Consider the following 15,862-nt stretch of genomic DNA (forward strand, 5'->3'; position numbering starts at 1 on the left):
GAATTCCTGGAAGCTTGACATTCAGACAAATCAATAAACACATAGAAACAATAAAAGAAGCAATAAAAAAGCTAAGAAGGAAACAGAAAGGCTAGAAAACATCTTCTCCAGAAGCCTAGATCCAGATAAGCAGGTATTAGCACCAGGCAAATAATCAGTCAGAAAACAGTACCCTAATCAAGGAACCCCATGCCAGGGCCTGAATTCTGACTTTATGAGTGGGACTCAAAAGTACATTTTGATAGCATTTCATATAACATCACAGGCAGACCAGGATTGATAATTTGAGACAGTAAGCCAGAGGTGGTATTCAGCCAGTTCTGACCAATTCTGGTAAACTGGTAGCGGAAATTTTGAGTAGTTCAGAGAACTGGCAAATACTACCCCTGGCTGATCAGCTGGGTTTTTTTCTGTTGCCCTGCATAGGAGAACGGATCTGGAAAGCAGATTAGTGGGGTGGAGACGGAATTGGGATTTTACAATATCTTTGCCCTGGAGTGGAAATGGAGATTTTATAGTATCCTTCCCCTGGAGTGGGGTGGAAATGGAGATTTTACAGTATCCTTGTCCTGCAGTGGGGTGAAAATGGAGATTTTACAGTATCCCTGCCCTGGAGTGGTATGGGAAGGGAATGGAAATTTTGCAGTATCCTTCCCCTGGAGTGGGGTAGGAAGGGAAGGGAGATTTTACAGTATTCTTCCCACAGGAGTGGGGAGGGAATGTGGATTTTGCACTATCCTTTCCTTGCCTGCCCACCAAGTCACGCCACACTCACAGAACCGGTAGTAATTTTTTTGAATCCCACCACTGCACTAAACCATTAATACATGTATCCAGAACCATCCTGATGCATATTAAATGAATCCTACATTGAAGATGTTTAAAGAGCTACTTGCAAATTATAGGAAAACCTTCAGACAGCAAAAATCTTATACTTACAGCAAAAAAAACAAGTTATCTACACTTCTACCCTTAGGTCTGTGAATCCACGTTTGCCTTCATTAACTAGTGTTGGCCTTTCAGTCCTTGTGTGCCAGACCAAAACCTATCAAGGAAATTTAATATTAAATATTAAAGTTTAGATATTAAATTTATACAACAACATATAATAGGTATCAGCAAACCTGTCTAGTGAATAAGTACACATGCGTTTATGCATATCAAATCTCTAGATAGGACTCAAAAGAAATTGCAAGTCGTCTTGGAAGAGTATATTTACATAATCACACACTTACCTGGTTTATTTTAGACTCATTATAGATACAGCAGTATCCTATAAAAACAACAAAATATTTATTCCCACAAATGCTGGGAATAAATTGAACAAGGAGGAGGGAAATGTGTCTACAGTAGATTACATTCAAAATCGGTAAGAATGGCTAATTGAGATAGAGGATAAGAAGCACAAATGGGGATAAGGAGAAGTGTGGAAACTGGGCAGATAGCTTCATGCTGGTTCCTAACTACGTATGTGTCATTTGCATTAAAAGCCAATTTAAAATTTAAAAATGTACAGAAAGATATTTGTTTTGAATCTAGAATACAGTATTTCTACTGCAATGATTGATCACCTGTATAACTACCTATCTTTTAAAAAAAAATCTCCCAATGTTTTCATAGAAGGGCAACCAAGTGTGGGCTGCAAAAATATTCAGCATCATTCTCCCCTTCCCCTTCCATACTATTGTCTTTATTCAGAAAGTGCCTGGAGAAATTCCTGTAGTTTTTTTTTGGCAAAGCTTTTCAGAATTGAAAAACTTCTTAGGACTGAGTGGGAAATGTCTGGTCAAAGGTCACCCGGCTATATTTATGCCTAAAGTGGGACTAGAATTGATGGTCTGCTGGCCTTAACCAGTACCCAAAACTGACTCTTACATGACCTTTAGATGGCAGCCAATACATTCAGAAAAGTCATTTGGATATCTGTTTTCATATCCCTGTATTAAAGCAGAGATGGGTTCCTACCAGTTCGGACCCGTTCAGCTGAGTATATAGTAATTTGGGCGAACATGTGCCCGAACCGGTTCTATCCTTGTTGCCGCCATCTTGATTTTCTGTTCTGCACATTCACAGAACATCATTGAAAAAATGTATTTCCACCCCTTTTTAATGTTGTGTGCATGCACAGACCTTTTTAGGTGCAAATGAGCACATGCAGATGAGTAAAGCGAGCGCACGCACGCATAAATTTTTGCACGCCGAACTGGTAGTAATGCTGGCAGGAACCCACCTCTGTATTAATATATATGTTTTTGTGTGTGTTTTATGTTTTAATCGCATTGTAATAGCTGTTTATATAACACTCTAGCTCCAATGTTTTAAGATATCTAGATCTAGACATTAGGTATGTGCATGTAATTATATTTATATAATTATCATAAATGTAATTATAATGTACATAATTGACAACATAAACATGGGAGTAATGATCTACTGGGTGGAGGAAATTAGTGTGATATTTCTCCCCCAACTTCGCTAACCTTTGTGCAGTTGGCAGCTTTAGGCTCCAGTCCATCCATTGTCACCAGATCCTTTAATAAACTAGTTTCTTGGTAGCCTCCTTTCACTCCATCCAACTTGAAACTGGCCTGTGGTTTCTCCAAAATCAGTTTTATGCTGATGGCAAAGCCAGCCATGTCGATAGCAAAAGGCCGGTTGGGATCAAACACAGTCTTCCAACCTACAACTTTGCCTGCTGGACTCACTTTGGGGGATTCGTACCGGAGACCACCAACAAAAGCAACTGGCCAGACAGATACCTTCTTTGTGTAGCGCATCTGCTTGTCAGAAAGAAAACAAGAATACATGAATACACAAGTCCTTCTCTTCTTCTTCTTATATACTGTGAGACCCTTCTTGGGATTTGGCCAACTTTTTCTATATGTATCCTTGCAGTAGTTACATATAATCACGTTTATTATTTTCTTTTTTACTTTTACCTTTCCATGCCAAACTTTCTGCCTTACTTTCTGCCGTGCCCTTCTGAAGGTCTTTTCTTGAAGGAGTTCTGTCTGCATTTTCTACATAGATACGAGATATGTAGGAACAGGCTCAGGGGTGGTTTTAAATACTCCTGTCCATATTTCAGAACGATAGCTATAACCTCAACCCTCATTATAATTACTGGTAGGTTGTACTGGCAGTTAATCAATCATCTATGGACTTATTTCATCTTCACTCATCTGATATCATATTGATTGGGATTTCTGGCAATTGTGGTCCAGCACAAATATAGGACACCTGATTGGAAAGGGCTAATTTACATTTAGCACAATAGCAAGTCAGGGTTTCACTGAGAAACTTTCCCAACCTTAATGTGAAATACCAGAAATTGATTGAAATGGTGATATTTTATATGCAAAGGATGAGCATTTCCACTGACCTTGATATACCTCCCTATGACTCTCTAACCTACAGTACACCTCCCTTTGTATATCAAAAGAATGAAGGATGGAGAATGTAATAATTAATCTGCATAAATCAGTGATGGCTAACCTTTTTATCCTTGTGTTCCGAAATCAGCTGTTTGTGTGCGACAGCATTTGTGCATGTGCCCACAACCAAAATGCAATGCGCCCTACCCTTGTGCATGCAGGCATGACCCCCCATGCTCCCCCATCCCCTGCACATGCTTATGACCCCTGCAGAGGCACATGAACCCCCTGTGGTCCATTTTGGGTCTAGCAGGCCTCCCTGAAGCCTCCTAAAACAAAAAACGGGGCATGTGGGGCACACCTCACACCTCTGTTCTCCTCCACCACTGTGCATGCATGTGCGCCCACACTCCCCCCATGCATACATGCACATATCCATGCGCGGCAGAGACCCAAAAATCAGCTGGTGGGAAAGAGGCGTGTGTGCATGTGTGGTAGACCTGAGCTGGGCGACGGCTCGTGTGCTTGCAGAGAGGGCTCCGCATGCCACCTGTGGCACGCATGCCATAGGTCCACCATCACGGGCCTAAATCATGGGTCAAAAATGAAGCCATCAAAACTTTGAATAGCTTACCTCTTCAAATAGCTCCAGGCTATAGGTGTTATCATCATCTGCAAAGTATACTACGCCTTCAGGTACTGGTGTGGCGCTAAAGCTTTCCCTAAGCCAATGCAGTCCCAGGTTCCTCTGGAATGTGCCCCTGGGAGTGTGAGATGGAATCCAGGACAAACCTACTTTCAGACTCTTAGGAGTCTCGATATTCAGGTGAGTAAAATGAATCCCTGCTTTCTCCAGTAGATTGGACACCAGGATGGTTCTTCTAGGAGAGTCTTCCACTACTACCCAGTGGAGGTTCTGTACATGAAGGAAAGTATTCGCCAGTCGGGTCAGCTCAGCCTTCTGTACTGGTCGAGTGTAGGTAGGTGTGATCACAAATATGGCAGGCAATGTGTCTGACCATGGAGGAGGCCTGGAGTACACATAATTCCGGATTATTTTGGGAGCTGTCCCAATGGCTGGCTGCCGAGTGCATGATGCAAGCCCATCCTCCCTCACTAGAGATGTCCCATTGAAGAGTGACTTAGCTGTGCCATTTTCATCTGTTTCCTCTAAGGCAAAAGAGGTAAAAAAAGATAATACAGCATAAGCCTTCCATCAAAGCACTTCTCTGAGTTTATATCATCTGTTTCTGATTTAAAAATGCCATTCTATTTCCCGATCTTGGACCATCTTTTAAATATATATATATATAGGAAAAACTAAAGAGAAAAAAGAATACCCCAAAAAGTAAAAATAGGGTTTGCATCAAATCTACATTTATTGTAACAGCAATATCCTTAAGAGTTTGCAACTATGAATCATGGAAGCAATATCCAGGAGAGTGCTTAATTTTCTTTAAGTGGGTGCACTGTGAGGTCACACTGACTGTTGTCTAGGGGAGGAAGATATTCTGAACACTGATGAGTTATAACCTATTAGTGTTGCCATTATGCAACCCATAAATTCTTTGCCCCCCCCCCCCTGCAGCTGTGGGCGATCTTGCTACCTTTATAATTGTAATTTAGTTACTTCTTAGGTCCTAAGATTTTTCCTGCTTTCACCTTTTAAAGCAAAACACCCACACTGTGCTCTATGTTGGATAGAATGAGGGGAAGGGAATCTAACTAAAAGTTAGTTTTAGGTGTTGGCTGTGTATTTTTCTGCTGTAGGAAAATTAGAGATTAAAATATATTTGTATTGCAGCTTGGATTGCAGCCTATACAGTGTATTAGTAATGGACTACATGCAGTTAGCTGTTTGTGGATGTGCAAAAGAGCCAGCTAACCTACATGGAACTCAGCTTGTGCAAATGGCTGAGAAATGGAACAGTCATTTAAATGGAGACTTGCTTGTAGAATGGAAAGTAAATAATAGTCTAGTATCAAAGAACAAAAGAGCTTCTGAGGAAATGAAAACATTGATTAATATAAACTGCCAATGAATTATCAGTGAACATGAGATACATATGATAAAAAAGATGCCTTACCCTAGCTTTATATTACAGATTAATAGTAAATTAAACCTGAGTCTAGCTAAACTTGACTGATGTTAGAAAAGTTAGGTCTAGATAGTACTTAGAGCAAATACAGGTAGGAAATTGCAAACTATTAATTAGTCTGGGAACCAGGAAAGTAAGTAAGTCAGTCAGTCAGTCAGTCAGTCAGTCAGTCAGTCAGTCTTTTTGGTCTGTCTGTCTGTCATCCATCCATCCATTCTTCCATCCATCCACTCTTCCATCCATCCATTCTTCCATCCATCCATTCTTCCATTCTTCCATCCATCCATCCATCCATCCATCCATCCATCCATCCATCCATCCATCCATCCAAGATTTAAGTGATTGCAAACTGCTGAAAATGGCACCATCTCTTTGCAACTGACTGTTTAATACAATTTAGGCACTGTTTAATTCTAAATTACTCTGGGGTATTGATAATATGTTCTTGTAAAACTCCAATACGAACTTAAACAAGTTGGGCCCTGGTGACTGTTTACAGACAACAAAAAGAGTTGTCTGTACCTAACAAGGACCTTATGAGTCTATTTTATCACAAGGGCAAAGGGCAAGAAATAGATGAGAAAAAAATATATCTATGTTGTTTGTCAAGAATCTCTGCTGTTAAGAGATAAGAAATTTTCTTCTCTTTGGTGCTTCAGACTTTATCACAACTTTCCCTGTTTTCAAGATGTAATTTAGATAAAAGCATGCATTTTTTCCTTTCACGTACCTCTTAATAAATCTAGCTTTTTATATAAATACAATGAATGTCTGTTAACATTTACTTATAACTGGGCTATCTCTACATCCTAGACGAACTTATGGGTATTTTTTAAAAATTGGATATTCTACTTCTTAATTATTCAGTATTCTTTCAACACTCTGGTTATGTTTGGAGCATATTTTCTAATAAAAATTCCTGAATTCATATTTCCAACACAAATCACCTATGTCTTGCATCTGACTCAATGAAGTCTTAAGCTTCAGAGAATTGTATAAACACTATTTTTAAAATATCTGGATTTTTATATAACTGAGTACTTTTTTTTGCAAAAGGTTTGTTATGAAAGAAAGTTTTGTAAATCAGGATTTATATACTTACTTCTTAGAAGGCTCAGATAACGGGCGGTTGGATACTGATGCCACAAAGTTAGTAGAAGACCCCATGGCAAAGCAATTAGAAGTGTGGTGAGAAGGTTACGTCTCCTCAGCATGCTGCAGAGAACTTCCACTGATTGGGCATTTCCCTACCTTCCAGAGCAAAGTATGGTTATTAAAAGTGAGATAACTACAACATATAAAAAATGAAACAGAGTTTTCATTGGGTTGGGTCAATAGGTTCGAACACAGGATTTGCAAGTATGGCCCTGGTTTTCAAAGCAATTGATTTTACTTTGATTGTGATCTAGCATGCTATTTTTTTCTTTTGAATGAATTAAATAGTAAAAAATACAATAATGTAAAAAAGTAAAATAAATAAACATAATCCTAAATTATGTTTAGAATTCTAACGATGCTAAAGTGGCATACAGTTTTTGCATGGTACATATGTAAGACTTAACCAAAATACGGTTGGATTATTTTTGGCTTGGCTTGAGATATACACAAGCCATAGGTTAAAACTTCTAGCTTGAATATGCATGTATACTGAGTGTATAGCTTAAAAGTAATGCGGGAGTAATGGGCAATTGAACTGCCTTATGAAACCATTGTCTCAAATAATCTTTTCAACCCTATTCCATGATCAGAAAGGAAATGGCAGGGAGAAAACATACAAAAGCAATTGAAGATAGAAAAAAACAAGAGAGGATGAAAATTTTTAGTTCCTTTCCATCATTTCTTGTCGTATATACATTAATGCTTTTCTACCAATCTCTTCTCTGTGCATGTACACTTTGTTTTATAGTAATAATGTCTGGGATTGAGATATTTGGGGTTGATGGATCAAAACATGTCAAAAGTAATTGGCTGTCAAAAGTAATGGTCGCTATTCAACTAAAGTAATTTATTCCACATCCCACTCTGAACCTTACATTCCCGTTTCCCTCACAAAATCAGTGACTTGATTTGCGCCTCTAGCATAATAGTAGTAACATGTTGTTATCCATCACACCACTGGGGTTTTTTTGGGGGGGGGGGAGGACACTGCACTGTAATGGTTCAGGGATTGGCCTGAAGAAACCTCCGTTATGCAATGTTTTCTCATTTTTGAAAGCATGGACATGAAGAGAGGGCAAGAGAGGAAAATGATAAAATGAGCATTGTGACATTGTGATGCAAGTGCTGCCCCTTTTGTAAATACAGTGTTCATTCATTCCCATACGTTTCTGATGAAGCTGTCTGATTTGTGGATACCTCTACAAAAGGCTACACAAGGAAAAAGCGTGATGTGTTGGGGCAGAGGAGGAAGTTTGTGCAGTTGGGCAGGTAATACCAGAAGTGGGGAAAATGAATGGAGATGAAGAGACTAGTAATTCTATTCAACCGTAACCTATGTGCAAAATATATGATTCAGAATCCTGACACACTCTCCCTTGCAAGGCAAGCACTTCATCTGCATTGCACTGTTGCAAATGACACTCACCAGTAATCCGTCGCACCAGCGGGCATGCCTTGACACCAATTGCTCTGAGGAACAGGAAGAGGCTGAGAGATCCCTAGTCCCTTGGCTTTCTTAGAATCAGCTGGGATTTGAGGTTCCCTGAGAATTTCTTCAAGTGCTGAGTATGTATATTTAGCAACTTCTTTGCAGCCTGCCTTCCACATTCCTGTCAAGTGGAAGCGGTACCTCTGGAAGAGACACAGAGTATAATCTTCTGTATTAATTCAACTGCCTTCAAAGGAATAGCACATTTGGCTGTAATCATAGTTCTTATGAGCTTCAGAATAACATTTCATTCATGCTTAGAAGAAACACGATATTATGGACATCCTACCTAACGTGCAAAACTATGGGTGTTTCAGCTGACTTCTCTCCATTCCTTCCTGCGGTCTGCTTCATAGGCACAAAAGCCTATGGAACAATAGAGTCTATACTACCTTAGTAAAAGAAAGGAAAATTTGATATTATGGAAATTTTTAAATTCTGCAAGGCAGCTAGTCTTAGAACCTGTTGCCCATTTTTCATTGTGAAGACCAAACTAACATTCCTCTTGAGTCTCATTTTACCCACTACTAATTAATACTTAACATTATTTTCTTTTGCAAATAAAGTTTTTTAATGTTTTGTTACATATTTTAACTTCTTTTATAAACAAAGTGTTGTCCAGGTTTTTCCTCCTTTACATCTTATATTGTACACAGTTCATTTTACATCATATTTTCATTTTACATTTCAGTCATCTTATTTTCATTCCATATTGTCCTGTTTAATTTTAATTGATTCTTAATATATAGACAATATCATTATTTGCCTCTCCAAATTAATCCAATTTAACATATCATTTCCATCTATTATTCTGTTTTACTATTAATAACATATATTCTCAAATTTAATTTTATAGAGTAACCATTTCATTTAATTAGTTATCCACAAGTAATAATATTAATCCATTTTCCTCCCATCGTATTGAATATATACTGTTGGCTATATTTACCAAATTTTATTCCATTTTACTAGTAAATCCTTTTCTTTCTTCTCTCCTTTCAACCATTTTCTCTTAGTCTCTCAGAAACTTCACTTCTCTTATATACTCCTTTCCACCCATTTGCCTAGTTTTTCTTTTTCTTGATCTTAAAATTTCTATATTTTTCTTTCCAACCTTTTTTCTCCTTTTTAATCCTGTTGTTTTAGTATCTTTCCCCTGTTCTCCCCCATCTTTCCCCATTAATACCATCTTTGCTATTTAACTGTCCTTTTTGGGAGCCACTTCCCCCTTGTCTCCTTTGGGTATATTACTATAAATCCCTGTATAATCATCTAAGTATTTCCCTTTCTCAATCTCTTTTTCTTCTGTAGTATCTTTCTGTTCTTCATTTTCTTTTCTTTTCTCCTTCTCCTTGTTCTAGGTGTTCCTCTGAATTTCCACTGTTTTTTCTACCCATCTAGTGTTTCACATGCATTTTTTACCATATCAAATAATTCATTATACACCCAAAATTTCATATTGTCTGCTTAATTAATTTAACAAATTAAACTTTTTCTCTTATCACATTTACTTAAAGTTATTTTTTCTTTTATTTCCAATTTCTAAAGTCCCATCCCACTTTTATTTGTTTTAAAATGCAAACACGGAGGGGAGGAGGACATTAGCTGCACACACCTTCTCACACACACACACACACACACACACACACACACACAGTAAGTGGGGGGGGTATTGCAAAAAGACACACGAAAGAGTTAAATCTCATTTAAGAAACTTCATTTCTTAAACACAAAATAAAATCTTGATTATCCAAAGTAATAGTGAGCACATTTCCCATTATGTCAATTTAATATTCTTCACATATAGAGTTCACTTTAAGTTTTTTAAAATATCAGAAATAATACAGTATTTCGATCAGAGCAAAGTAATATTTTTAGTTACAGACTTCACATGGTAAACCCAGAGTTTTTCATACCACTACGAGCACATTCTACTTCACATTTTAAACTCCTTAAATCAAGGCTATAAGACTAAAATGGAGCTTTGGTGCCTTAATGCTGCATGCATTCATTTTGAATTAAACAGAATTCCCTTCTGCTAGAATTCTCCATGCTTGTTGGGAACTTCTGGGAGTCAAGTCTACATTTCTTAAATTTACCAAAATTGAGAAACATTGTGTTAAATTAACTGACAACACCATGAGATGTCAGTGCAAAACAGAATAAAACAGAACAAAAGTCAATTGATGCCTCTTTCTTAAATTGTTGGGGTTCCTGAAATACTGAATTTTTCGGAGTATAAGACGCACCAAGATTTTGAAGAGGCAAATTAAAAAAAAAGTTTTTGCACTCTGCAAACCTCCCAAAAATGGCCTGTTTCCCCCCCCCCCCCCAAAAGGGGCATGAACCTTTAGGAGGCTTGTAGAGTGCTCTTGGGAGGGGTGGGGGGGTGGGGGGGCCAAAAACGAGCAAAAAATAGCCTGTTTTCACAAAAACCAGCCCATTTTTTGTCAAAAAAAGAGGATGCATAGCCTTTAGGAGGCTTATAGAGTGCTCCTGGGGGGCGGTGGGGCAAAAAATGGCCAGTTTTTCACTCATTTCTGCCCTCCCCAGCCTCCAGGAGCACTCTGGAAGCTTCCTAGACCATTTTGGTGAAAGGGTGAGGTTTTGGGAGGCAAAAAATGCTGTATTCTGTGTAAAAGTCGCACCCAGATTTTCAGCCTCTTTTATGAGGGAAAAAGGTGCATCTTATACTCTGAAAAATATGGTATTTATTTCTGAGTAAGAAACTTGATAGGGAATCCATTCAACTGCAAAGACATCCTTACTTGTTTTACTATTAAAAACCAATGATGTGTAAAGCCACAAGGATAGCATACTGGCCTTTTGGTGTCTATTTATTGTCATAGGCATAAGCATGGTTTTGTTGTTCTAGTGCAGGGCTGTCAAACTCACGGCCCGCAGGTCGAATGTGTCATGCGCTGGCTATGCCCACTCCCAGTTTAGTGAAGAGGGAAAAAGTCCTGATACGTCACATGGCGCCGCCATGACGACATGCGTTTGACACCCTGTACTAGTGGCAGGAATGGAAAGAATGCTATTAAAATTGTGTTGTGTTGACCTCCTGTATTTTTTGGGAACTGTTCCAGGATGTGCAGTAGCCCAGTCACAGCAATAAGGTATAAATTGGCATAGCAGTGAAATTGGCAAGATTTCAGTTTGTTTTCTCTTTTTCTTTGACAGAGAAAGAGTGGTACACTTGGTACAAAGTGCCAAGTTGCTGCTTGCTTTTGTTTCCATTTCCTAGCAAATATCTTGACATACAACCTTTGGGTTCTGAGTAAGTAATTGACTTGCCTCTCCCCACTGAAAGCTGTACAGTGTTAAAATCTGCAGAGGCACACCGTTCAGAGATTTCCCTTGTGCCACAAGTCCCTCTATTTAATATGTGGAAGAAAGAATGCAACTCCTTTGGCAGCAAAGACAGTCCCCAATCTCAATACAGCCAAGAAATCTGTAAAGACTTTTTGACAGATTTTCAATGGTTGGATTTAATTTTTTTTTTTGTTTGCTAAGTTTAATTCCCACCTCCCCAAATCAATTTTTATTATGGTCACAGAAGAAAGTTCAATTGCATTTGTAACCTTTTACATTATGCTTTTAATTTCAATCTTTTTCATCTGATTTAAATACTTGCCATAATAGGAAGGTTGCTATAACACAAATAGTGGGTTTTTTTTAAGTGGGATGGAAAAATAGTGAATATAATGATATATAATCATAGGAGATGAATAGTCAATAATCAATGTAATTGTGGAATTGAAATGGACCCAGGGACGGAAGAGATGGCGGGGATTCTAAATGCGGAAAGACAGAATAGAAACTTTTCAACAACTTTTCTTCTTCTTTGAATATTCTCTTTCCTCCCTTTTTTTTCTTAAAAATCCTCCCAAAAGAAATAGTTGTTTCATGGCTAAGAACCTTTAATAACATTCACCAGCACATGATGGATCCTTTCAATATGTTGTATACAAGCATCTTGAGCCAATTTCTGATTAAAACATGTCCTTACTTAATTTCAGCCATCGATCCTCCATTACATTTTACGCAGACTTTCTATGGCAGAATCAATATTTAAAGGCTTGAATTTCAACCTTAGAACAGAAACATCATTTTAACCCCAAGCCTCCTGCAAAAAAATGTATTCAGGTAATATGTATCCATGGGAATAGTGTGTTTACTAATAACAGACATATAAGAAAGGATTAAAGTTAAGGGAAAAATATTGAAAAACAAGATCTTTCAAAAATTTGGTTGATGTGAGCATCCAAGTTTAAAGTCCAGAGAAATACAAACTAAATTAAAACTGTGTACTGTATGTTTAAAATTCACAAGATGAAACTTGCAGTGTGTGAAATGCTGCCCCATATGGTTTTATGGGGGTCAGCTTATCAAGTTCATCATAAACAGCTAAGCTTTGGCGTGAACATCCAGAGAGGGAGGCAAGTGATAACATAACATGCCATAATAAAGATGTGATTTGATGATTTGTTGATCCAAAACTACATATTTGTGTGTGGTAAAAAAATATGTGATCATTTCCCTCAATGTTATTTTAGCAGGAACTTCAAAATAGCGCCTACCGCACTACAGTTCACTGAAAGCTCATCTTTTAAAATGTTTAATGTTTCTTAAAGGGTAATTTGGACTTAAGGATGCAAGAGGGAATGAGAGAATGAATGCCTTTAATAAAAACTTCATGACTATTTGTTATGCTAATAAAAAATGAGAAATTTGCTAGATGTTTAGTTTTAAAAAAGTATCGTGTTTCCCCGAAGTACCGTGTTTGACCCCTGAAATAAGCACTTGGCCTTATTTTTGGGGTGGTCTTATTATTTTTGATGTGCAGGAGCAGTGAGCGTGGTCACCTCATGGCTGCTGCTGTGTTGCAATATATTTTGGGGGATGGCTTATTTTTGGAGGAGGGCTTATTTTAGCGCATACGTTCAAAAGCACGAATGAGCTTATTATCTGGAGAAAGAGGGATATGGTTATTTATTTCATTTCATTCACTGTTTAGTTTTACCAACATATTTAAATACCTTTGCCATAGTACACTATTTATCATCAATGAGCATGATACATATTTTTTTTTCAGAAGGGTAAGTAATAGTTGTTCTAAGTTTTGTACAGATAGTCCTCAACTTACAACAGTTACTTTAGCAATTGTTCTAAGTTACAATGGCACTGAAAAAAGTAACATGACCGTTTTTTCACACTTATGACCATTGCTGCATTCCTATGGTCATGTGATCAAGATTCAGATGCTTGGCAACTGACTCATATTTATGACAAATGTAGTGTCCTGGGATCATGTGATCACCTTTTGTGGCCTTCTGACAAGCAAAGTCAATGGGGAAGCCAAATTCGTTTAACAACCCTGTTACCAAATTTACAACTGAAGTGATTCACTTAACAAACGTGGCAAGAAATGGGGAAAAATTCACTTAACAAATGTCTCAGCAATAGAAATTTTGGGTTCAATTGTGGTAGCAAGTTGAGGACTGTCCATGTACAATTCATTGTGACCTGTGGGACAATTCACCAAAGCCAACTTGCTATGGCCAAGTTACTGCAGGACAACTCACTGTGGCCACAGCGAGTTGGCAGTGGTGAGATGTCCGGTTTATTAATAGATACTTAAAAGAAAATCTGAAATATTATTTTTGCATAGTCAAGCACAGTGGTTCCCAACCTTTTTTTGGCCATGTCCAACCTAAGCATCTCTAAAATCCTGATGCCCTCCCTCCTGTGACATATAATCCTTACTTTACTCAAAAAGTGAACTCTACTCACAAGGAGGAAGTCTAAAAGGCCATTAACTTGGTTTAAACAAGCTTCAAATTGCCCCCATTAAAAATCAAATTGCCCCCTTGTGGGGTGTGGGCCCCATGTTGGGAATGATTTGTCAAGCAGGAAATGGCTTGAAATGTTAGAACAATGTAAGGTTGAAAAATGTAAATTCCATGGTCATGAGACAGGTTAATTTTTTTATGGACACTGGTATCCCAGCACCCTCTTCCCTATTACAGTTGCCATATCTTGATCGAGCTGGGGCTAATATACAATCCTTCTTTTATTCTTACTTTTTTCATACTAATACAAAAATTAGTATACCAATATACCTGATTTGATTTTGTGCAATTAAGTCAATTTTTACTTCTAACAGACACAATCACAACCACATCGATTTTACTCCATGACAATCTATCCCTAATTTAGTCTTTTGGGTCTTGCAGCTGTGCACTCATCACTGCAAGTGAGTCTATCCATCTTACTGTTGGTTGTCCTTTTCTTTCCTCACACCTTTTCCAGCATTAGAGCCTTTTGCAGAGAGCTGGTTCTTTGCATAATGTGCCCAAAGTAGGATAATTTGAGCCTGGTCATTTGTGTCTTAGGTAAGAACTCTGGTTTGACTTATTCAATGATTTGTTTTCATGCCTACCCACAGTATTCTCAGGAGTCTTCTCCAAAAGGAGTCTTCTTCAAATACATCAATATTCTACCTACCCTGTTTCTTTAAAATTAAACTTTGACTTTCATAGAGTATCACAGGAAATACCATAGCTTTCATGATTCTGATCTTTGTAGGTACAGAAACATCACAACAACTGAATATCTTTTCCAAGGTATTTCTTGACTGCTTGTCCCCTTACTGTTGATCTTTGATCCTGAAAGCCATTCACCATCTATCATTTCAGTTTCTTCACTGTCAGTTCTAAGTCTGGTTGTTCTACTTTGTTGTCATTAATTAGGTCTTCTAATCATATCTGCAAATTAATCCTAAATTCATCCAGAGCCTAGTAAATGTGCACTGAAATTTGCTGCATATTGGCCTGGTAGCATTTTCTGTTCTATAGCTTCTTTGCTCAGTTCTGAAAAATAGTGAAGAAATCCATGCAGATTTCATGAATTGCTGCTGGCACGGAAAGATACAAATGGATGGCTAGAAGTCCTTAGTCCATTATTGATGATGTTGACCTCTATTTAAACAAGAGATGCATAATTCATGCCAACTCTGGTATCTGTGGCATTCTAGAGTCATTCATCCTACTCCCTGAAATTGGTAGGACCCTGTAGTTGCTTGCCCTTCCCTCAAATTTTCCTCAGAAACACCGGAATCGTCTATGATGGTAACAAACATTGATTTGAAATGTTCAGCAATATCTGTTTCTACCTTAGAAGAATGTCTTCCTGTTTGAAACACTCAGATAATTAAAAAAGTGATTGTTTTGTACATTAAATACTTACTACTAATAATAAATATTTGGTGTGGTGATTAAGGCACCAGATATTCATGGGAAATCATGGGTTCTAATGCTGCCTTAGGCATGAAAACTAGCTGGGTGATCTTGGGTCAGTCACATTCTCTCAGCCTAACTCACCTCAAAGTTGTTGTTGTGGGAAGATAGAAGGACGAAGGACTATTATGTATGCTTTCCACTTCAAAAGTTGTTTATCAAAATAATAAAAGCAATTGATGTACAGCTGAATTTAAGATCCCAAAAGTGGAATAGTGGCAGGCTAGAGTTGCTGCCTTACTGAAACCCAGCAAAGTTTCACATGAGCTGAAAAAATTACTGACCAGTATCACTCCTATGCATCTCCACAAGACATTGGAATGTATGATTCTCAATCGTATTTCAAAAATTTATTGTTGAAATGATTATAAGGGAGCAAACAGGGAGGTCATGTTGTGGTCAAATCCTAAACCTTACACAATATATTGAGGATGGTTTTGA

General features: G+C 37.9%; 1 protein-coding gene across 1 annotated transcript; it reads right to left on the bottom strand.

The window, feature by feature from the left end:
- Nucleotides 1–958: 958 nt before the first annotated feature.
- On the bottom strand, nt 959–6,687 carry LOC116510577 (galactosylgalactosylxylosylprotein 3-beta-glucuronosyltransferase 1-like). The gene is made up of 4 exons (XM_032220185.1): nt 6,576–6,687; nt 4,009–4,544; nt 2,481–2,777; nt 959–1,045 (listed from the first exon to the last, which is right to left on the bottom strand). Exons 1-4 carry the CDS (start codon nt 6,685–6,687, stop codon nt 959–961), a joined length of 1,032 nt encoding a protein of 343 aa, XP_032076076.1.
- Nucleotides 6,688–15,862: the final 9,175 nt, after the last annotated feature.

Source organism: Thamnophis elegans, chromosome 6 (assembly GCF_009769535.1).
Source record: "Thamnophis elegans isolate rThaEle1 chromosome 6, rThaEle1.pri, whole genome shotgun sequence".
Taxonomy (NCBI): domain Eukaryota; kingdom Metazoa; phylum Chordata; class Lepidosauria; order Squamata; family Colubridae; genus Thamnophis; species Thamnophis elegans.